The sequence below is a fragment of the Danio rerio genome, chromosome 16 (assembly GCF_052040795.2).
Source record: "Danio rerio strain M-AB ecotype USA chromosome 16, GRCz13ab, whole genome shotgun sequence".
NCBI lineage: Eukaryota > Metazoa > Chordata > Actinopteri > Cypriniformes > Danionidae > Danio > Danio rerio.
The window spans coordinates 53,113,094-53,137,507 of record NC_141036.1 but is presented as its reverse complement, the minus strand read 5'-3'; the positions used below and the strand labels follow the sequence as shown (position 1 = coordinate 53,137,507).

Below are 24,414 nucleotides of genomic sequence, written 5' to 3'. Positions count from 1 at the left end.
ATGAACGAACGATCAAGGCTCCTATCGGCTTAGACTGTGCATTGATTAAGATTATATGTGATGGTCAGTGTAACGTGAATGAACCTCTGACATTTGAAGACATGAAGAGGTGAGCTGAGCAAAGAAACAAAAATGCCTTCATAGACAGAAGAGCAGGTAAACATTGAATTATTATTTTCTCCTTTGTATATTCTATTTATGATTTATTTGTCGTGCAATCAACCTTTTAGGCTAGTTGTAGATGTGTTTGGAAGCCATTCGTAACATTTTAATAATATTTTGGCAAATTGAACCAAATGAACGAAATGACTCGAAAAAAGATTCGTTCATCTTGATGAACGAGACTCAAAGATCCGAGTCAGTAAAATGATCCGAACTTCCCATCACTACTGCAGATCAGCAACCCTCTAGGAATCGAGTTTGAACCTATGGTTTAACTAAAGCGACAACTCACTTTTGGTCCTGGTTCTCCAGTTCCTCTTTGCCCAGGGGCTCCAGGATTTCCAGGAAATCCCTGTTCTCCCTGAGAGAGAGTACAACATAAAAATGTGTATTGATTTACATATATTTTTTTATATTGTGGCTTTTATTGTACATTTTTACCTTTGGTCCTGTGAATCCTGTCCCAGGATTCCCTCTTTGACCAGGAGGACCAACCGGTCCTTGATTCCCCTATAGATATGTAGAATAAAGTCCAATAGTTTAGATAATAGCACATAAGCATGCTTTTGTCAAGCACATTCCTGAGCGTACTATACGAGAAGCCTAATTCTGTACATTGATATATTAAAAATATTGATATTTAAAAAAGCCAGGCCTGTAAAGTAACACATACTTTCTCTCCTTGAATTCCTCTGCCAGGCATTCCTAATGGTCCAGGTGATCCTGGAGGTCCTGCATCACCCTACAATTATTGTTATGCTGGATAAATTAAATGCATAATTGAAATTAATGTAAACAACAGGGCTCTCACACAACTGCAGCGTACCTTTGCACCTTTAACTCCATAACCTGGTGGTCCTCGTGTACCTGTAGGGCCGGCATAGCCACGGTCACCCTAAAACACCAACACAAAACAGATTAATTTGTGATAATTTGATTTCAGATTATTTTTAAATATATATTTAACATTTCAAAATAAAGATTAATATTTAGGAAGCTTTCAGTTAATTTAAAAGTACAGAGGAAAATGGTTGTTTTGGTTATTGATGATATGATGAATTCCAAAAAATTCTTCAGGGAGCCAAAAAAAAATTTTTCATGAAAAAAATGGATAGATAAATTTAGGATTGGAGTTCTTGCTAAGAAGATGCAGAAAAGCTAGTCCATGTTTTATGACTTCTAGGCTGGATCACTGTAATGCTCTGTTTGCTGGCTTCCCAGCATCCTCTTAATAAACTTTAGCTAGTACAAATTGCAGCTGCCAGAGTTCTTACCAGGTCTAGAAAATACGATAATGTCACCCCCATTTTATCCTCCTTCCACTGGCTGCCTGTTAAGTTTCGTATTGATTTAAAAGTATTGCTTCTTACCTATAAAGCTCTAAATAATCTAGCTCCTGTTTAATCTAACCAACCTTCTTTCTCATTACAATCCAACCCGCTCTTTGAAATCTCTAAACTCAGGGCTTCTGGTAGTACCTAGAATAGCAAAGTCGAGTAAAAAAGGTAGAGCCTTCTTATTTATGGCTCCTAAACTGTGGAATAGCCTTCCTGATAATGTCAGAGGTTCAGACACTCTCGCAGTTCAAAACTAGATTTAAGACCTATCTGTTTAGTAGAGCATACACTCAGTGCATCACTTAGCGGTATGTTGCATTAATGTGCCTCACGCAGGTTTTTGCTTCTCGCTTATATACACTATACACTATGGGATACTCATCCCAAGGCCCTCAGACTATGCAGCGCCACTGATTCGATCCAAGACCAGCGACGAGATGATCCCAAGGTGCCATAATCCTGGACCAGGCCGTATCCTGAGCAGCTGCTGTGGTGGTCATGAAGGAGTGGAGAGCATGAGACTGATTCCTGTGACGCTCCAGGGACAGACGAGTCTTCGCTGAGGTCTAGCATTCTCCAGCCTCCAGCGCCTAGACTGCAGCTCTGCACAAGACCTTTGGCCATAGGAGAAATGGTCGTGCCCAACTGAGCCTGGTTTCTCTCAAGGTTTTTTAATTCTACACTTTGGCCAATTGGTGAAGTTTTTTCCTCTCCACTAGCTTGCATGGTTTGGAATCTGTAGAGCTGCGCATCGATGGATTTGCTCTTCAGTGTTTGGACTCTCAGTAGTGATTATTAACCACACTGAACAGAGCTAAACTAAATGTAAACACTGAAAACTGAACTACACTGTTTCAGTTTACTATGATCTTCTATGTGATGCTGCTTTGACACAATTTACATTGTAAAATTGCAATACAAATAAAGGTGAATTGAATTAAATGAGAAGAAACAGGAACATCAGCAACTCTATCTGCTCACCTTTTCTCCTGGAAGTCCCTCTCCAGGAGCTCCTGGGTTCCCCTGTATTCCTTGTAAACCTGGTGGACCCTTTAATGCATGTATTAAGTTAATATAATCTATAGATAAATTGCACTCATATACAATACATAGCTGTGTTATACTTACAGGTAGTCCTGGCTGACCTATTCCAACTTGACCAATAGGACCAGCTCTTCCTGGGTTTCCTTTGACACCCTGGAGCAATCACACAAAGTTTTTTATTTATCTTAGTTTCTCCTGTTGCTGATTTCGATTGGGAACGTTTTTGCTTGTTTAATTTGTACTGAGAGATACTGTTGAGTGCAAGTCTACCTTTGGACCAGGGAATCCAACTCCAATATCTCCTGGTAGACCAGATGCACCAGTCGGCCCCCGATCCCCCTATGAGCCACCCAAAAGGTCAGTGATCCATTTGGTCCACTTAAAAGTTTTCATAAAGCTGAAGAATTTGCTGCTAAATGCTGCATTTAATTTTAGTGTCTGTTTGCAACTTTTGCATGAATATTTATGCTCTTAGTATGTGGTGAAAGGGTTCAGTACATGTTTTGATCGCTGAACTCATTCCCTCCTGTATGTTCCAAATGACATTTACAGAGCATAAAGACACTCATTGTGTCTAACAGTGTAGGGTTTTTGGCATTTTTATGTGCAATTATATGTCAGATTTTCAAGGCTCTCTTTGTTAAAACTTCACAGGCAAGTACAAAAGGCAGAAGGTCTGCATTTAAAACGACATGGAAAACCCCTAAAATGTCTATATTTCAGAAGCAAATATACACATCATTTCATTGGAAAAATAAGAGCAAGATATGATCCTACTTTAGGTCCCGGTTGACCTTCGCTTCCCTGGTCTCCTGGAGATCCTTTCAGACCCTAGTAAAATAATATGAACAAGTAAGTTGAAATTGGTCTTATTTAGAGCGTTGCAGCATTGTTTTTTTCCCCACCTATTTTGATGTCTGCATAAAATTTAAATAGCACAAGTGATTTGAAAGCATATTAATTAACTACAATATTTTTTCAAATAACCAGCTGGGTTTCCATCACCCTGTGTTAATGTTCATTTTGAAGTATCGCATAACCAAGGAGTGATAGAAACGCCAAAATTTGAATCAAAAGTTTTTACTCGTGCTTGAGGTGGTTTTGGACTTGCAAAAAAGAGTTACACAAATAATAGCAAAAATTAGTACAAACACTTATCACAACCTAAATAAGAATATAAAAACAAGTTAAGAGCATAAATAAATGAGTTAAACAATGAGCCTTCTTTCTGTCTTTAACTTATGTTTTTTGAGGAAGCAAGAATGAGCTTATGATTACCTGTATGAGCATAACTACTCATATCCAATGCTTTTTAGATGATTATGGCTTGTCAACCAGGCAAGTTTTAGAGGGGGTTTGGCCACTTTCAAGATGGTTTTAGAGGGGTTTAGGCTGGTCAAGCAGCCAGAGTCCTTCTAAAAGCAGTCAGGAAGTTGCAAAAACCTCTCTAAAACCAGTCTGGAAGTGGCCATAGTCTCTTTTTAACCTGTCTGGAAGTGACCAAAGTTCCTCTTTAACCAACCTGCAAGTGGCTAAAACACCTCTAAAACCAGACTGGAAGTGGCCAAAAGGCCTCTAACCTCGTCTGAAAGTGGCCAAAACACCTCTGAAAACAGCCTGGAAGTGGCCAAAATGCCTCTAAATCAATCTGGAAGTGGCCAAATTTCCTCTAAAACCAGTCTGAAAGTTGCCAAAACACCTCTAAAACGAGCCTGGAAGTGGCCAAAACACCACTAAAACCAGTCTGGAAGTGGCCAAAGTCCCACTAAAACCAGCCTGGAAGTGGCCAAAACGTGTATAAAACCAGTCTGGAAGTAGCCAAAGTCCCTCTAAACCAGCCTGCAAGTGGCCAAAACGCCTCTAAAACCAGTCTGGAAGTGGTCAAAGTCCCTATTTAACCAGCCTGGAAGTGGCCAAAACACTTTTGATACCAGTCTGGAAGTGGCCAAAACACCTCTAATAACAGTCTGGAAGAGGCCAAAATGTCTCTAAAGCCAGTCTGGAAGTGGCCAAATTCCCTCTGAAAACAGCCTTAAAGTGGCCAAAATGCCTCTAAAACAGTCTGAAAGTGGCCAAAGTCCTTAAAACCAGACTGAGAGTGGCCAAAACCCCTCTGAAAACAGTCTTAAAGTGGCCAAAATGCCTCTAATATCAGTCTGGAAGTGGCCAAAGTCCCTTTAAAACCAGTCTGGATTTAGCCAAAGTCCATCTAACACCAGCCAACCAACTCAGCCTAGTTTAAGATGTTTTTTTCAGCGCATAATTAAAAATTTCTTGCTTTTAAATGAGTAAAACTTGTTTCAACCTGCTTTTACTTTTCATTATCTCCATTTTTTTACTGTCTCTAGCAAATCCTGAAAGCAGATTTTAACACCTAGTGTTTGTGCTGCTGTGAGCTGTAAATCTGGCCCTTGCTGTGCTAATGTGGGTCCTGAAGGACTCGACCCAGTCAGTCTGAGCTATTCTGTCTCCAAATAATCCCACAGCACAAAGTCGCTCTCGGAAAAAGAATAATATCCTGCAAGCCTGGATTCACTGCTTTACGTGTGTACATTAGCACTGGATTACCAGCGATCTGCCCATCACATTCCATGAGTGCAGACTGCGAGAAAAGCCACGACCTGCCATGAGCACCATGTTTATGGGATGAAATGACTCTAGTATGCTAAGACTAATGCATTTACATTTATAATTACCCGTGATGTATAAAGTGTGCAGATATATTTTGGAGTTTGTGATGTGTTGTAGCTTTTTATAATCAGATTCATTTGATTAAGATTATTTGTTAATTTTCCTTCAGCTTAGTCCCTTATTTATCAGGGGTCGCCACAGCTGAATGAACTGCCAACTATTCCAGCATATGCTTTACGCAGCAGATGCCCTTCTAGCCACAACCCACGACTGGGAAACACCCATGCACTCTCCCATTCACACACACACTAACACAATATGGCTTATTTAGTTCCTCCAAGTCACCAATAGCGCATGCGTTTGGTCTGAGGGGTAAAGTGGAGCACCCGGAGGAAACCAATGCCAATGTTCACACAGGCGAGGACGTTACGGAAATTTTCCGGAAAAGAGCATTCACACATCCATTCCAAAATACCGGTAAATTCTGACATCATTCACCACAAATGAGCTTTAAACGGCTGCGCTTGTATTTGTAAACATTTGACTAAATTACAAACTCTGTGGATGATCAATATTGTGACCACTTTCGCAGGATCACTTTCTCATGTCGAGATGTTCATGCGTGTGCAGGCGCTCATAGGCGCACGCAAAGCTTGAAGGTAAACAAACAACGGCTTATCATAAGCATCTCATCGATGATTATTTACACAGTTGGTATTAAGGAGAACATATAAACGTGATCTGACTAACTTCTAGCAGCTAAATGTGTCTGGAAAAATATTCAAAGGCTTTTATTCTCACAAACCGCACGGACGTAAATGCGTCTGACTGTTGTGATTGGCTAAAGCAGACGTCTCACGTCAGCACGTTCTAGACGTGCACGCGCTTATTCCGGAAATCTTCCTTCTGCATTCACACAGCGCAGCATTCCGGCAAATTACCGGTAATGTTACAACTTCTCTTTCCGGAAAATAGCCACAACGAATTTACCGGTATTTTCAAAAAGGACCTGTTCACACATACAGACCTTTCCGGAAAATTGCCGGCAATTTTCCGGAAAGGTCTGTATGTGTGAAAGGGGCTATAGTCACTTCCAGCGTGTCCTGGGTCTTCCCAGAGGTCCTCCTCCCGGTGGGAAATGCCTGGAACACCTCCCTAGGAAGGCGTCCAGAAGGCATCCGAAACAGATGTCCAAGCCACCTCAGCTGACTTTTCTCGATGTGGAGGAACAGCGGCTCTACTCCGAGCTCCTCACCTTATCCATAAGGGTGCGCCCTGCCACCCTGCGAAGGAAACTCATTTCGTCTGCTTGTATCTGAGATTTTGTCCTTTCAGTCATGACCCAAAGCTCATGACCATAGGTGAGAGTAGGAATGTAGATTGACCGGTAAATCGAGAGCTTTGCCTTTTGGCTCAGCTCCTTCTTTACCACAACAGACTGGTACATCGACCACATTACTGTTGCCTTCCTTGGTTAAAATTAAAATTGATTAAAATTCAGAAGCACATAAGTTCCTGATTTGAATGTAATGTGATTCTTGCAAAACTGAGTATGTCATTCATTACTCTACCATGCATTCAGTTACACCTGTAGTGTGACGTATATAATATGTGATGTAAAGAGGTAAATGTTTATACTGTGCCTGCTCTCCTCTGGGGCCCCTCGGCCCAGGAGGCCCTTCAGTGCCCTGCGAAATGAAAAATAAAACTGTTTTATTAATCATTTATAATGAGAATTAAACCACAAGCAGATCCTCTAAGTCTTACCTTGTATCCTTTTTGTCCTGGTGGTCCACAATTACCTTGATCCCCCTAAAACATGACTCAAGACTTTAGTGATTACATTGTGAAACAGAACATGGGGTAATATTTTTGATCATGATCCAAACCTGGTGCAACGGTTTTCAGTGAAAACTACATGTGCAGTTTTAGAATTTGGGGGTGATTTTGAGTATTAATTTGGCCACAGCTTTCTCTGTGTTTCAGCAAATGGAATGATTTTTGGTGCCAAATCCCATTTTGACACATATTTTGGGAAAATGGTTTAGGATTTTTAAGAATACACTCTGGGCAGATTTACTACCCTTTCGTTATGTTTGTGGCTTTTTTTTTTGCCCCATTGACTTCCATTATAACAACATGTTTGCATTGCTTAGCCATGACACCATCATATAATCATGCACTTTTTTATTGTTGGTGGTTTTCCCTGAGGGGAAGAGGTCATACTTGTGATTTTACTCCATTTAAAATCCTTTTTTGCCCAGCCCTCTCTGAAATGTTAATGCTGCCAACTGATAATCAACAGTAAAAATTACACATTTGACCACTTCCCAACAGGGAAATCCACCAACAATCAAGAATGCATGATAAAATGGTGTCATGGTTTTGTATTTAAAAAATGGAGTTATAATGGAAGTCAATGGGGCCAAAACAGCCACAAACATAACGAAAGGGTAGTCGATTTGAACAATACAAAAGGGTTCAAATATGTAAATGTTAGAGATAAAGCTCTGACTCAAGATGTTTTACCTTATCACCTTTGAAACCAGGTCTCCCCTGTGGATGAGGAACCAGGAACAAGATCAGTGTTGGTCAGAGAGTCACTAATAAAACCAAAATAAAACCAGATCATATGAAGTCGGGATGTACCTCTGGACCATTGATTCCTGGAAGACCCGGTGCTCCCGTTTCCCCCTGGAAAATAAATCAGACCAACAACAATAAACGACATGTAATCATCATATTTACTTTATAATTATTTCCACTCTCACCCTTGAGCCTTTTGCACCCGGTGCTCCTTCATAACCTTGATCTCCTTTTCTACCCTAAACAGAAATAACACATTTATTAATCCTCATAAATGAGCAAAAACGGTGACAATTATGTCCCAGCGGTACTTACAGGAGCTCCAGGCAAACCTTGGTCACCTTTCTGACACAAGCACACCAACGGACGAGGACACTGGTGAGAAAACACAGCTTTTTGTCTGATATTCTTGCTTTATTTAAATGAAACACAGTTTTTAATATACGTTGTTTCAAGATATTGATCTCCTTTTCAACAGTTTTAAGCTTTAAAACACATGCAGATGTTTTGTTTGTTGTTGCAGGAATGAATGAGGCACAAGCTGTAAAGGCTCCACCCCCTTGTGGAAAAAAGGGGGTGGAGAGCAACAGCTCATTTGCATTTAAAGAGGCATGTTACACTTAAAAGAGTGGCAAATATGTAGCATAATGTAAGTATAATAAATGATCCATGTGGCATTATAAGCTGAAACGTCACACACAAGGTGTCCACAAGGTCTTAAAGAGTCTTAATGTCTTAAATACACTGAAATTGTGTGTTGTAGGTCTTAAATTATTTTAAACGGCTCTTAATTTTCCTCTGTCAATGCGCTCACAGATACCTGCTGATTTTTAATCCATTATTGAATCTATTTATTTACTTGTATAAAAATCTTTTTCAGTTTTAAAATTAATTTCAGTAATATTATTGAGTAATATTAAAATATTTATATGATTTATTTACAATACAGTTTGTAAAGTAATATTTTCTGTCTTTTAGTAGATACATTATATAAGACACTTGTTTTGTTTACCAAATAAGTGGATCATTGGATTTGAATTGTAAGCATTAAAAAAACGTTAAAAATGTATTATTATTTTACGATGCTCCTAAAACCATTCCGCATAAATCTGCAGATTTTTAACAAAATTTTGCACAGAAATAGCAAAAAAATTCCACAGATTCTGTATGGCCCTACCAATCAGACAGACACCCATATTATAACCAACAATCAATCCTTGCCTGATCTCATGAGAAAACGTAGCTATTTGACGTTTTGTTAATTTAGTGGCAAACTTCCAGAGTCCAGTCTTACGAAAATGTAAGGTTTTTAAAAGAATGCGTGGAAAAAAAAACAACAACAACAAAAAAACACCCCTAATCCCTACCTCTTATTGGGGACAAGCAAATCGTACTGAATTGTGCGAATGAGAGAATTAGTCATTGAATCAAAGTTACGAATTGCCGTGAGATTTCGTTGACAATCTACCTCATTAAAACTTTAAACAATTCTGTTTACCAATATAGTTTAATTATCTTCCTTAAAATAACATTTGTTTAAAAATTCTCTGTGTATTTTGGACACTGTTTTGCATAAATTCAGTTTATTATAGTTTTTAAAACTTGCCAATAAAAAAGACATGCATGTTTACAACTAGTTTACCTGTTTTGACTATTTAAAACTGAATTGACATTGTTTCAATTTACCATGATCTTCTATGTGAAGCTGCTTTGACAGTCTACATTGTAAACGCACTATACAAATAAAGGTGAATTGAAGTGAATTAAAATGTGTGGCTATATATATATAAATAACTATATAATTTTATTTATTAAGACGACAAGTACATCTTTTTCATGGCCCACCCATGCCATTAGAAAAATCCTCAGTGTTTCAGATTTAGAAGTCTGAAATTTCATTAATAATGGTCTTTAAAATGTCTTAAAGTTTTAAATTTGACTTGGTAAAAACCCTGACGCACACATTATGGACACAACTGAGACCTGTATTACATTTTGTAAAAGGGATAAAATGGGAGCTTTACTTTTGGGCATTACTTTGGAGCCATATACATACAGTAAACTCAGAGCAATATAAAATACATGGCAAATCTCAATAACTTTATTGTAAGCTATTGTAAGTTACACTCTCTGGCCACTTTATTAGGTACACCTTACTAGTACTGGGTTGGACCACTTTTGCCTTCGGAACTGCCTTTATCCTTCATGACATAGATTCAACAAGGTACTGGAAATATTCCTCAGAGATTTGCTCCATATTGACATGATAGCATCACGCATTTGCTGCAGATTTGTCGGCTGCACATCCATGATGCGAATCTTCTGTTCCACCACATACCAAAGGTGCTCTATTGGATTGAGATCTGGTGATTGTGGAGGCCATTTGAGTACAGTGAACTCATTGTCATGTTCAAGAAACCAATCTGAGTTGATTTGCGCTTTATGACATGGCGCTGGAAGTCCTTCTGTAAGTAGCCATCAGAAGATGGGAGCACTGTGGTCACGAAGGGATGGACATGGTCAGCAATAATACTCAGGTAGCCTGTGACGTTGACACAATGCTAAATTGGTACTAATGGGCCAAAGTGTGCAAAGAAAACATCCCCTACTCCATTACACCACCACTACCAGCCTGAACTGTTGATACAAGACAGGATGGGTCCATGCTCTTATGTTGTTGATGGCAAATTCTGACCCTACCATCCGAATTTCGCAGCAGAAATTGAGACTCATTACACCATGCAACGTTTTTTTTTTCTTCAATATTTGAGTTACTGTTGCCTTTCTATCAGCTGAAACCAGTCTGGCCATTCTCATCTGACCTTAACAAGGCATTTGCGCACACAGAACTGCCGCTCACTGGATATTTTCTTTTTTTCAGACCATTCTCTGTAAACTCTAGAGATGGTTGTGTGTGAAAATCCCAGTAGATCAGCAGTTTCTGAAATACTCAGACCAGCCCGTCTGACACCAACAACCATGCCACATTCAAAGTCAATTAAATCCTCTTTCTTCCTCATTCTGATGCTCGGTTTGAACTGCAGCAGATCGTCTTGACCATGTCTACATGCCTAAATGCACTGAGTTGCTGCCATGTGATTGGCTGATTAGACATTTGCAGTTGGACAGGTCTACCTAAGAAAGTGGCCGGTAAGTGTGTGTTTTTGTGTATGTGAGTGTGTGTGTGTATATATATATATATATATGTGTGTGTGTGTGTGTGTGTGTGTGTGTGTGTGTGTGTGTGTGTGTGTGTGTGTGTGTGTGTGTGTGTGTATATATATATATATATATATATATATATATATATATATATATATGTATGTATATATAATATCGTTTATTATTGTTTTTTGATCATGAGCATACGGTATGCATCCAGATAGATGCTTATTTGTATCATTTATTAATTCTGATTATTACTGTGTTATATGGTGATGTTTTTATGCAATTACAAAATCAAGTAGCATTAAGGTTTTATACTTTATTTTAGATGAAATGATCTTGACATTTGAAATGTGTCATCAAAGTATCTAAGCATTTTGTAGTTGCTTAACATCTTCCTAATAGTTAGTAGTACTTACATCCTGCTTTGCAATCGTTTCCTGAAGAAAAGAGAAAATAGAAAGCATTAGGACACAAGTCTATATCAAGGATCACAAAACAAGTGCAATTTATTGCCAGATATCATGCGTGACGTGAGAAACTTTATGGTGCATCTGTAATAGACTGATGTTGTGTGATCAGAGACAGTGCTTGACATTTCACAGGCATCAAGTTCTTCTGTGTTTACATGGAAAATCCCTCACACAGATTTCATTCAGGCACTGGTGTGTGAACTTCACTTCGGGACACCCTACACTGAACACTGGTTGCTGTATTTGGATCTCAGACTCACGCAATTAAACCAAAGACTGTATTAAGCATCCATTGTCTGACCCCAAATAACAGCAACATTTCCTCTAGGCTGTAAAATGAGAAAGATATTTCTTAAAAAGCAATATGAATGGCTTGTGTTGAAGTTAATCAGAATCTAAAGTTGTGAAAACTGAAAGTGAATGGCACATTTCTGTCTGACGGCATGTTTTTAAGAGGTTATGAAGTGCATTAAGGCCCTCCTAGTGTTTTTCTCATTTTCAGAATATTCAGTAGAATTATCAAAAACTGCAAAACAAAAATACACACAATTATTTTACAGTACATTCGAAATGAGCAAATTTGTTTATATATATATATATATATATATATATATATATATATATATATATATATATATATATATATATATATATATATATATATATATATATATATAGCATAATTAGCATAATTGAGTACACCCTATTTTCAAAATGAATATTTTATCCATTTTTCAGTAAATATAGGCAATGTATTTTGGTGCATTTAAACGAAACAGATTTATTTAACAGATATATTAATTAAAATAATATTTTAGTCCCCCCACCAGGCACGTGCACACATAGGGCTCAACCTGCCCTTTTTAGTTTTGGATAGAAAGTCCCCTTCCAAAATGATCTGAAGTGCCCCAGCGACATCAATCCACCCACCCCCAACAACCCCACCCCGGCTTTCCAGTTCGCGTGCGGCATCCTACCCAACCAGTACCCACCCCCCTCCCTGCTCTTGGATAGTCTCTACACAGGGCTGGCCCCCCACCCCCGCCTACTCTTTAGATCACAGGTGTCAAACTCAGTTCCAAAAGGGCCGCAGCTCTGCACAGTTTAGTTCCAACCCTAATTAAACACACCTGATCAAACTAATTGAGTCCTTCAGGCTTGTTTGAAACTTACAGGTAAGTGTGTTGAAGCAGGGTTGGAACTAAACTGTGCAGGGCTTCGGCCCTCCAGGAATTGAGTTCGACACCCCTGCTTTAGATAATCCACCCCTAAACCGCCTGCTCCCCCTTCATTTCAAGATTACTTACCATCTCCTCATGGGTGTTCACCTTGTGCACATGCCCCTCAAAGGTTTTCAAAATATTTCAAGATGTCCCCGCTGCAGTCCGCAGCTTGATGACATAGGCGATCGTCAACTACTGTACATAGTGGACCTTGTACCACCCACTAAGGTAGCGCCCATGCTACTGTGACTGTTGAGTTTAGGGTAAGAGGAGGTAAAGGTGATTGTAAACTATGTAGTGGACCTTGTACTGCCCACTATGGTAGCACCCATGCTATTGTGACGGTTGGGTTTAGGGTAGGGGGAGGTGTAAGCTATCATCAACTATGTTGTGGACCAGACGGTTCTGCAGCATCCAATCACGCACCAGCCGGCTGAAGGAAAGCTTCTTCCCTCAGACTATCAGGCTGATGAACACTTAACACACCACACACAGACTCTTCCATACCCCTCACTGCACACCATCAATATGTAGCATGTACTGCACTTTAACCAATCCATACTTGAAACAATACTGCCTACAACTATGTAGACACCTATTCATTGCACATCTTGCTGTCACTTTCACATTGTCGTTGTATTTGCACTGCCTTTAATTTGCACTGTCGTTGTATTTGCACTATCTGCATTTTGTACTGTCGTGAGCCAGCACCTAAGCTTTTCAATCAGTGCTTGATGTGACAATAAAAGTGATTTGATTTGATTTGTACCACCCACTAAGGTAGCGTCCATGCTACAGTGATGGTTGGGTTTAGGGTAGAGGGAGGTGTAGGTGATTGTCAACTATGTAGTGGACCTTGTACCAACACCAATGTAGCATCAATGCTACTGTGATGGTTGGGTTTAGGGGGAGGTAAAGGCGATCGTCAACTACGTAGTGGACCTTGTACCACCCACTAAGGTAGGCTCATGCAACTGTGATGGTTAGGTTTAAGGTAGGGAGAGGTGTAGGTGATCGTCAACTATGTAGTGGACCTTGTACCACCCACTAAGGTATGCTCTTGCTTCTGTGATGGTTAGGATTAAGGTAAGGGGAGGTGTAGGCGATCGTCAACTACGTAGTGGACCTTGTACCACCCACTAATGTAGGCTCATGCTACTGTGATGGTTAGGTTTAAGGTAGGGAGAGGTGTAGGCGATCGTCAACTACGTAGTGGACCTTGTACCACCCACTAAGGTAGGCTCATGCTACTGTGATGGTTAGGTTTAAGGTAAGGGGAGGTGTAGGCGATCGCGTCAACTACGTAGTGGACCTTGTACCACCCACTAAGGTAGGCTCATGCTACTGTGATGGTTAGGTTTAAGGTAAGGGGAGGTGTCGGCGATCGTCAACTACGTAGTGGACCTTGTACCACCCACTAAGGTATGCTCATGCTACTGTGATGGTTAGGATTAAGGCAAGGGGATGTGTAGGCGATCGTCAACTACGTAGTGGACCTTGTACCACCCACTAAGGTATGCTCATGCTACTGTGATGGTTAGGATTGAGGTAAGGGGATGTGTAGGCGATCGTCAACTACGTAGTGGACCTTGTATCACCCACTAAGGTATGCTCATGCTACTGTGATGGTTAGGTTTAAGGTAGGGAGAGGTGTAGGCGATCGCGTCAACTACGTAGTGGACCTTGTACCACCCACTAAGGTAGCCTCATGCTACTGTGATGGTTAGGTTTAAGGTAGGGAGAGGTGTAGGCTATCGCGTCAACTACGTAGTGGACCTTGTACCACCCACTAAGGCAGGCTCATGCTACTGTGATAGTTAGGTTTAAGGTAAGGGGAGGTGTAGGCTATTGTCAACTACATAGTGGACCTTGGGCGTGTGGATGGGATTAGAACAATTCTAAGGCCATAGATTTTAACTGACTTTTGGAGCGCCTAGAGTCAAAGTGCCCAAACTTGCTAGCACTGCCCCTGACTGTCACTGTAAATATGATATAGAAAAGTTAAGTGACTAAAAGTCTCACAATCTGCTGCAGGAGCCGTTCCTCCAGGCCACGGTCTGTGAGGCTGTGGAAATACTGCTGCGCTGGACTGCTCGCCACTGCCCTCAGTTTAGCGCTGTTGCTGTCCATCGCCCGCATCGACAGCCCTATCGCAAAGATCTTGATATTGTGGCTTTTGGCTTCGGCGACCACCGTCATGATGTCAGGGTTTCGTGGATGGTCAGAGCCATCGGTCATGAGCAGTGAAACTCTGACACTCTGCTCTGAGGTCTCGCGGATGAAAAGTTGTGTGGCGTTGGAAATGGCATATGTGGAGTACGTGCCCTGGCCGATGTAGCTGGCATCTTCCAGTTGGTCCAGAAAGACGTCGAGGTCCTGCCAGTCATTGAAGTGTTGGTTGATATGCACTGAACTGCTGTAGTAGATAAGCGCCAAACGTGTCCTCAGGTGCCAGCCGGACACCTGCATCTCCATCAGCCGCCTACTGAAGCTGCGCACAAACTCTTTCTGGCGGGAAAACAGAAGACCTTTGGCACTCTCAGAGCTGTCCAGGATGAAGGCGACCTCTAATGAACACGCTGAAATGAGACATGGTATAAGGTTTAAAGTGGTAGTTCAATTAAAAAATAAATTAAATGTACTCACTATTTACTCTCCCTCAGGTGGTTACTAACCTTTTTAAGTTTTTATTCTGTTAAACTCTAAAAATATTTTGAAGAAAGCTCTTATAAAAGGGTTTTGAGACTCTCCTTGTTTGATTTTCTTTTGTATACACACGATTATGTTGCGAACTGTTGTGTAAATGCAACATCACACTCTTAGCTGTGCGATGTGGCTGTATATCGTCACAAGTGGGACACTAATAATAGTAGGAAAAACAAATACTATGGATGTTAATGGGTTACTTGTTTCTAGCTTTTGTAGAAATATCTTCTTTTGTGTTCAACAGAAGAAAGAAACTCAAACGGAACAAGTGAAGGGTTATTTTTGGATGAACTTTTATTTAAATGAATGTTTAATGAAGACAAGTTTACATGCACCATTTTTGAGGGGTTCAACAAAGATCATTTTGGATATTTACCCAAAAATGAACATTTCCTCACCATTTACTCACACTCAACTGGTTCTAAACTTTCATCTGCAGCTAAGTTCTTCAAAAACTATTGCCATTTCAATCCTACAAGACAGAATATGCTAACACTGTATTTGAAGGGTTTGGAGGTTAGGGCAATATTACTGTACATCCTCATATCACACCACTCCACATCAAAATTTATGCTGGTAGCGCAGTCTGTTAGGCATCATATTTCATCATCATAATGTGCTACCTCATAGGTCTCAAACTCGATTCCTGGAGAGCTCTGCACAGTTTTGCTCCAACCCTAATTAAATGCATCTGAACCAACGAATCAAAGTGTTCAAGAACTATTAAGCAGGTGTGAGTTGGAGATGGTTGGAGCTAAACTCTGCAGTGCTGTGGCCCTCAAGGAATGAAGCTTGAGACCACTGTATTTTGAAGCTTGAAACCACTGTATTTTGAATGAGAGGTAGTAAAGTCTGACTGGGTAGGAAAAATTGACCGAACACTGTTTGATATTAACAGTGTTTCTCAACCACGTTCCTGGAGGACCTTCAGCTCTGCACATTTTCCATGTTTTCTCAACTAAACACACGATTTAGATCATCAGCTCATAATTGATGATTCCTGCAGCTGGTGGCCCTGCAGGAACGTGGTTGAGAAACACTGATCTAAAAAAAGCCTCACTGAAGAACCTTTTGTGCTGGTTTGGTGTTTGAGACATTAAACAGTATTTTTTTGTCAGTGTGACACCAGTATTTGTGAGGGTGCAGAGTGGCGTCACTGCCTGTCAGTTCTGTTTGGTATTCTACAAAGATGGAATAATATTTGAAGTTTATTTCAATGGCACAAATCGAGAGGAAACAAACTACATCAGTTTTTTTTTGCGATTTAGACAAACTGGGGTGAAGTGTGTCATCACCACTTCTGAAAACATTTTGGTTTTATTTAAAAAAAGGAAAATAGATACAGCTTTTGTTTCAATGATACAATCAGACAGAGCTGATTTGGAGATTTGGGTAACATTGGGTGGAGAGTGAAGTGACACTGTCAAAAAATAGGTTTAATATCTAAAACACCAAACTAGCACAATTGTGCACAAACATAGCAGAAACAAATGGTGTAGGTTCAACTTTTTATGGAGTGCCAACTTCACAGAGATTTTTCATACTGATGCCATAGAGTAGGGATGCACCGATACCATTTTTTTAAAACCGATCCAATCTTAATACCAAAATTCATACCGATATCAACCGATACAGATCCGATCCCGATACTGTCCCATTATTTTTATTTAGTTTTTTTAAACATTACATGGTTTCCGCTACATTCATTCTTCCATGGTGGGGCGCCACACCAAAATTCATCCTGCCACAGCTACAGCTTCTTATTTATTCAAAACAAATCATTCATTGTTGTTGTTATTGTTGTTGTTGTTCTTAATAGCGGGTTATAATCGAACCAAAACGCATTCAAAGGTAAGTGAATTATAACAGCGCAAACTTTTCTGTTACCATAGTAGGGCTGTGCGCTATTTGTTTAACACTTTAAGATGACGTGCTGACAGACTGACTGACTTACTGACAGGTGCGCGATACGCAAGGCCGGCAAACACGACGTAGCTTTCAGTTAAGATGAACACAGTTTCCAAAATTATACTTTATTTATAGATAAGGGTCTGTGATTCTGCATTCAAAGACTTTAACGGTATCTTGCTGGAGTTTATTGCCGTTTCACTTTACTCCAGGATGCATTAACACCGATCTATTGTAGACATTTATACTCCTAGCAAATCTAATAAATGTTGGAGACATACTCACTACATAAATGCACTAAATCGCACTTCAGCAGTGTTTATTTGAGAGCGCACAAGAAGATCTGCACTTGAGCAGCGTGTTTGCTCTTGCACAAGACTTCTTGTGTGCCCTCAGAGGAAATTGGCCCGCAAGCAGAGATTGGCATGCTCGTATTAACGTTACATAAATGCGATCCTGGATTGTAATACTGTGCTGACGACATTTCTCCATTTGTCATTGAAATAACGCCATACGTAGTTGGTAGATTCGTGTAAAAGACCTGTCGTTACAGCTGGAATAAATCCTAGAGGAAACACTGTGTATTATGTTCTTGGCTAATTTTGACCATTGAACAGACTCTAGTGCATGTGATGACTTGTACAATGAAATGATGCTGACATATTTGGGATTTGTTTAAAAGACCTGCAGCCACAGCGGGAAAAAATCCTACAGGAAACACTGCATTATACAGTATCTAGTTCTGGTGATAAACTCAAATAACATATCTTCTCAGTAAACAACAGACCTATGACAGACGACACAATCTAACTAAAAACATGATGCTTGCTATAAACTATGGGCTACATTATTTGAGCACCCCAGCTTCCGGAAATAAACCTTAAAATAATATATATATATATATATATATATATATATATATATATATATATATATATATATATATATATATTTTTTTTTTTTTTTTTTTTTTTTTTTTTACAGTGCATGGAAAACAGGTTATTTAGAGTTAGAAAACCAAAAAAACTGGACTATGGCTTGAAAAATGAACTATGGAATCAAGCAAATTTGTTTAGCCTTCTACTGTCATCCACACATCTGTCTTTGTGTCCAACAGAAGAAACACAAACGGGTTTAAAACAAGTGGAGGATGGGAAAATGGCAGAGTTTTCATTTTTTGGGTGAACTATTCCTTTAAGACAAGTCAATAAGAGAGAAGCCAAGACTGAAACATTTACCATTGTCTTGTTTTGTGGTGAGGTTGTTCGGTGTTTCTCCAGACTGTCTTCTGTTCTGGCATCTGGCCGCGGATACAAGCAGCCAAAGACTCACACACACAAGCAGCACGCTTTCATTCATGTCGAACCTTAAAGACAAACAGACAAATCAGACTTTCTGCAGAACATCCTGCATTTCAAAATCCAGCACTTTCTTGTTGACTTTAATGGACAGTTCACCTCAAAATGAGTATTCTGTCATCATTTACTCACTTGTTTAAAACCTTTATTAGTTTCTTTCTTCTGTTGAACACGAATTAAGATATTTTGAGGAAAGCTGAAAACCTCTAAGCATTAACTTTGTTTGATTAACATTTTTTTCAGACTATGGAAGTCAATGCTTACAGGTTTTCAGATTTCTTTAAAATATCTACTATTGTGGTAGAAGGAAGAAACTAATAATGATTTGAAACATGTAAATGGTAAGAGTTTAGTACAGAATTTCCATTTTTGGGTGAACTACCCCTTTAATGCTCATTTTACTGCATGTTCAACGAGAATCAGAACATTCACTGAAAAAAATGGTTTATTTGATTTGCTCAATTTTTGTAGGGGGTTGCAAACATTTTTTATGGGCTGAACTTGAACAAAAATTCTGCAAACTAACTAAAAATAACTGCAAACCAGTTATATCACACAAAAGTTATATGACACAAAAAAAATATTAATTTGATTTACATTTTTTTTAAGGTGACTGGTTGCTAACTATTTATTTTATGTTAATTTAAACAAATCAAATTAAAAAAATGTCAACTTTGTTTGTTTAAATTCAGCCCGTATAAATTGTTTGCAAAACTTGAGTAAATCAAATGAGCCATTTTTTTTCAATGCATGTTTGCTGTAGATGAAAAATATATAAATAAATAATCTTATTATTATTATTCAATGAGGCCAAAGACCTCAACAATATTTTCAGCACAGCTTCTATTGTCATAATGCTAATGTTTATTTGCTTTAAACAGGGTTTAATATCTCAAAAAGAAATAAAAATCAATTAAAAACTCAAAAATGGAGTATTTGATATACTCAGGATCAACCCTTAGAGTAAATAAGAGTGATTCCAAGAAAATATGAAGCGCTTACCTTGACTTATGCAAATACAGAGAAAATCCACATGCTCGTGTCTCCTGTTTGAAGCACTTTCTGTTCTGGCTGACTTCTGAGTTCTGTGCTGATTAGACCATCATCACTGACTCACTCACTCACTGTCTCTCAACCACACACACACACAAACACAAACAATGAGGTACAGGATGGCTTCTAAAAACTTCTACCTTTCTTTTATCAACTTTTATTATATTTACTTGCGTATATTAGAGAAAAATATATTTATACAATATTATATAAGTACGACACAGTGGCTCAGTTGTTAGCAGAGTCACCTAACAGCAAGAAGATCACTAGTTTGATTCCCGACTGGGTCAGTTGGCATTTCTTTGTGGAGTTTGCTTGTTCTCTCCATGTTGGAGTGCGTTTCCTCTGGGTGCTTCGGTTTCCCCCACAGTCCAAAGACAAGCGCTAGGTAAAATGATGAAATCAAATTGACTTTAGTGTGTGTGTGTGTGAGAGAATATGAGTGTATGGCTGTTTCCCAGTACTGGGTTGCAGCTAGACGGGCATCCACTGTGTAAAACATACAACAAGTTGGTCTGTTGTGGGGACCCCTGATAAATAAAGGAACTAAGGAAAATGAATGAAATTACATAATAAATATTTTTAAAAATTAAACAAGTTCATAACACACATAATATTTTATTCTGTTTTTAAACTGGAGTGAAGTACTGCAAGCTTTCCAGTATTTCCTGGTGTTTAGATCTGTTTTGCAGATGAATGCTGAGAGATTGTTTGGAGGACGCTCATTTTTTCCACAAAAGCTGCTGATTCCTTGACAACAATTCAAATAAACGGCACCCACGTGAAATCTGGAGAACCTGCAGAACCTCCCGAGATCTCTGACTCATCTGAACTATTCAAACACTTTTAAAGGAACGGAGCACAGAAAAATATTTCAGTCATTACTCATCCTCATATTGGTCCACACATGTTTACATTTACTTTTGTGCAAAAAAAAAAATGTTGATTTTTTTTATTTATTCATGAATTTTCCTTCGGTTAAGTCCCTTTATTCAACAGGGCTCGCCACAGCAGAATGAACCGCCAACTTATCCAGCACGTGCACTGATGCCCTTCCAGCTACAACCCAGTATTGGGAAACACCCATACACACCCATTCACACTCATACACTACGGCCAATTTATTCAGTTCACCTATAGCACATGTCTTTGGACTGTGGAGGAAACCGGAGCACTCCAAGGAAACCAACGCTAACACAGGGAGAACATGCAAACTCCACACAGAAATGCCAACTGACCCAGCTGAGGCTCAAACCAGTGACCTTCTTGCTGTGAGGCGACAGTGCTAACCACTGAGCCACCGTGTCGCCCTTTAATATGCGTGCGTGTGTGTGTGTGTGTGTGTGTGTGTATAAATAAAAAGGGGTGTGGCGTTGTGGGGGCGTGGCTTGAGTTGAAAGGGCGAGGCAAAAATTCTCACTCCAGGCTAAATCCAAGTTGGCAGCCCTGCTACCATTGAGTCACCCAATCAGGCCCGGATGAAGAACTCAGGGGCCCCTGGGCACATTGTCTAGTAAGGCCCCCTACCTGGCCACACCCCTATAGTTGAATTTAAAAAATAAGAATAATATAATAAATTTTAAATAAAATAAATCTATAATTTGTTGCCCACATATTTAAATAAATGATATATAGTACATATGTATTTATAGTCTACAAAGATTTAACTTATTTTTCAAAGCATTGAATAAAAATACTAATAAAACTATATATATATATATATATATATATATATATATATATATATATATATATATATATATATATATATATATATTTTTTTTTTTTTTTTTTTTTTTTTTAAGGGTATTTTAATGTATTGCTTTTACAAACTTATAAAGCATATTATTGCCATGGCATATAACGCACAATGCTTCTCCAATCCAGTTCTTTGAATATGAGTCTTTCATAATACAAACACTGATTTACTGTCTCTTTCCTCCTCTCCCTGTATTTTCTCTACTCTTTTCGTGATGAAGACTTGATTATAAACCTAAAAGTATCCGAAATCACACACACTATACCTCTTCTCTCCTGTCTCTCTCCTCTTCTGGGCCTTTCTCTCTATCTCCCTCTCTCTCCTTTTCTGTCTGTCTCTCACACGATGAATACAGTCCGCGCTGCGCTGCTGTTAGCCTCCTCCGCCTGGTTAATGCTAGCTTCTCATCATTTAAAGTTACCATAACGTCTTCTTCTGTACCCTCATTTCCTGATCAAGGGTCTGTTTAAAGATGGTGTGTATGGAAAATGCCTCAATAAAGATGCCTCCTCTTTCTCTCGCGTTTGCTAAATCCACTTGTCCACTCAGTTTTGATCGATGACAGATATAACGTTACATTAAAGTCCGCTCAGTTTAGTGCGTATTTTTAGATGCTTGATAACAGATATAAGGTGAGTTATGGCTGAAGTGGACGCTGCCAGACGAGCTTTCATTCATTTTGGCATGACAGGAGGGAACAGGATACTAATGAGTGACAGAGAGAGTCCACAAAAACTGCTCTCCGGTTGCATTTCATTTGATGAATATTATCTTGTAGAGCTTCGAGTCGTGCCTCAGGTTTTTCCCTCAGGTGTTTCTCGTCAGATTTGTCGTAGAAAAGTGAGAAATGTTTGAGTTTAAGACATATACTTAAATTAATATATAAGCTATGAGATGAAATTAAAGATATTTGTGCAATGCATTTATTTCTAAATTATATTTATAAATAAATACATTTATTTATAAATTATTATTTGCCATCTGCTACCACCTTGTGGCAGCAAAGGGAAGTTTTAAAAGGCACATGTTTTATTCATTCTGAAAGTTCTTTACCTGCTGAATCACTGACTCGTTCATAATGCAGACCGTTATTAGTTTAATTGTATATATGTGTGTATAAATGTAAATGCATGTTTAAATATTAAATTAAATCATTATTTTTAATTGTTTGAAATTTTAATTTTTTTTTCAGTTTATTTTTATAAATATAAATTCTATGAATATACATTTATATAATATAATTACCCATATTATAAATTCTTTTAATATTTCTGTATAAAAAAAGTGCGTTATTGTTTCCCAAATTGTAGAGTGTCGCCTCTTGGTAATTCTATGCTCTTTGCTTTATGTCTGACTGTTTTAATGCTTTGCTTTGTTTTTCAGCTGAGCTGTTGGGCAAAGAAGGACTATTGAAGACAACAGTTGAAGACAACCACGGGTTAAATTCACGAGCGCGCGCATTATAATGTCTCCGGGCTGTTTTCTGACAGTGTGTCTTGTTTAGATAAGTTTGCATGTCAAACTAAATAAACTATACTCTAAACACCTGTCTCGTGTTTTATTTGTCCTCTACAGCAATGCACTGTCATATAAGTCTGTTGAATGCGTTTGTATGCAACATGGTTTGACAATACAGTAGTCTAACAAATAAATAGTTGTTATAAATGTACCTTCATTAGTCAACATTTGGTGTTATGTTATGGTTGTTTCATAACTATATTTATTATTATTATTCTGTATGTTAAAAACCAGCAAATTATACTACATATTTAACATGTCATAAACTTACTGTTATTTTAAAATTTGCCAAATAAAATGTCCTAAGACAAGAATGGGTGTTGTTTTGGTTTTATGTCAACCTCCAGTAGGATTTAGGTTGACTACAGCAGGTATAGGTACATACATCATAGGGAGTGTTTTTAATGACCCAAATCAAGTAAAACGTCTCCTACTCAAGTACTTTTAGCATGCAAAAGTCAAAATTAAGTATATAAAATACAGTTTGCAACAACAAAATTTTGTCTTGTGAAAAAGACCAGTGAGGCGGTGAGAAAAAAAGCAATGTCAAGTTATATATATATATATATTTATAAAAGAAGTTGATCAAGTTGTCATAACATTTAGTCATTAGATTATGTGACCGCTAGATGGCGTTCATTTCAAAGTTACCCTGTACTAAAATGGCGGCTCTATTGACGCATTCCTTCCAATAGACAACATCAGGGTAGGCGACATCTAATGTATATAGCTATGGGCGCTAACTAGGATTCACATCGTATCATGCTCAACTCTTAATACTCTTTTACGGACTTTGAAAGTCTTTGCGTGATTTCAGAGAGATATTTAAGCACATATGAAGTAACAGTGGCGTCTCTACCATTGAGTTACACAATGCAGCATTTAGCTCGCTCGTAAACATCGCTACTGTCCTCAGATCATTGTCTGAGCAGATGTTTCATTATCGTAAGAGCATACTGCTTTATTCTACTGCTAAATATTTTATTTTTTAAATATTTAAATTCTAGATACACAGGTAATATGTTTGACACATTATTTAAAATATGTTGCTAAGAATGAGCTATTTGTATTTAATTTTTTTTAGTGGGGCCAGTGAAAATTTTGGCAGGGCAACTCTGAACCACTGGTCCAATCGACCTAACGTTAGTAGAAAATATCCTTAACGTTGAACCCTTCTATTATTTAAAAACACTACAGTATTTACTGTTAATTATTAGTATTTTTGTAGTTTTTAAATAAAAATAGCATTGTGCAGTTTTTTATGTGGATATTTAACATCTAGTTTCCGAATTATGGCGTGTTAAACTTTCGGTAATACAGTATGTATTTTGCGTATTTCTCAACTTCTTTACAAATCTAATTTTAAGTAAGTTTTCCTTTGGTAAATTCGTGTGTTTTCTTGTATATTTATCTGTATTACTTGGAGGTTAAGAGAGAACGTAAAAACTAATGCTGAAAATCTCTCTGCGCTGAAGGTAGAGGTCGACGCAG

At 38.5% G+C, this 24,414-nt stretch overlaps 1 protein-coding gene across 3 annotated transcripts in view; it reads right to left on the bottom strand.

Annotated features, from left to right (window-relative positions):
* The window catches only part of col28a1b (collagen, type XXVIII, alpha 1b), a 36,558-nt gene extending 16,891 nt beyond the window's left edge, over positions 1-19,667 (bottom strand). For 2 of the 3 annotated variants that reach the window (XR_015510163.1, XM_087284960.1), the window contains exons 1-18: positions 19,596-19,667; positions 18,474-18,601; positions 14,644-15,200; positions 11,345-11,365; positions 8,076-8,135; positions 7,946-7,999; positions 7,824-7,868; positions 7,704-7,730; positions 6,942-6,986; positions 6,818-6,862; positions 3,321-3,374; positions 2,814-2,882; positions 2,628-2,696; positions 2,481-2,549; positions 989-1,057; positions 836-904; positions 604-672; positions 455-523 (exon numbers count right to left, since the gene is read on the bottom strand). Coding sequence is in view for 2 of the 3 variants with exons in the window: in XM_087284960.1 (XP_087141086.1) it covers positions 455-523; positions 604-672; positions 836-904; positions 989-1,057; positions 2,481-2,549; positions 2,628-2,696; positions 2,814-2,882; positions 3,321-3,374; positions 6,818-6,862; positions 6,942-6,986; positions 7,704-7,730; positions 7,824-7,868; positions 7,946-7,999; positions 8,076-8,135; positions 11,345-11,365; positions 14,644-15,200; positions 18,474-18,594 (1,512 nt within the window). In the remaining variant the exon portion in view is untranslated. 3 annotated transcript variants of the gene reach the window in all.
* Between the last annotated feature and the right edge of the window lie 4,747 nt (positions 19,668-24,414).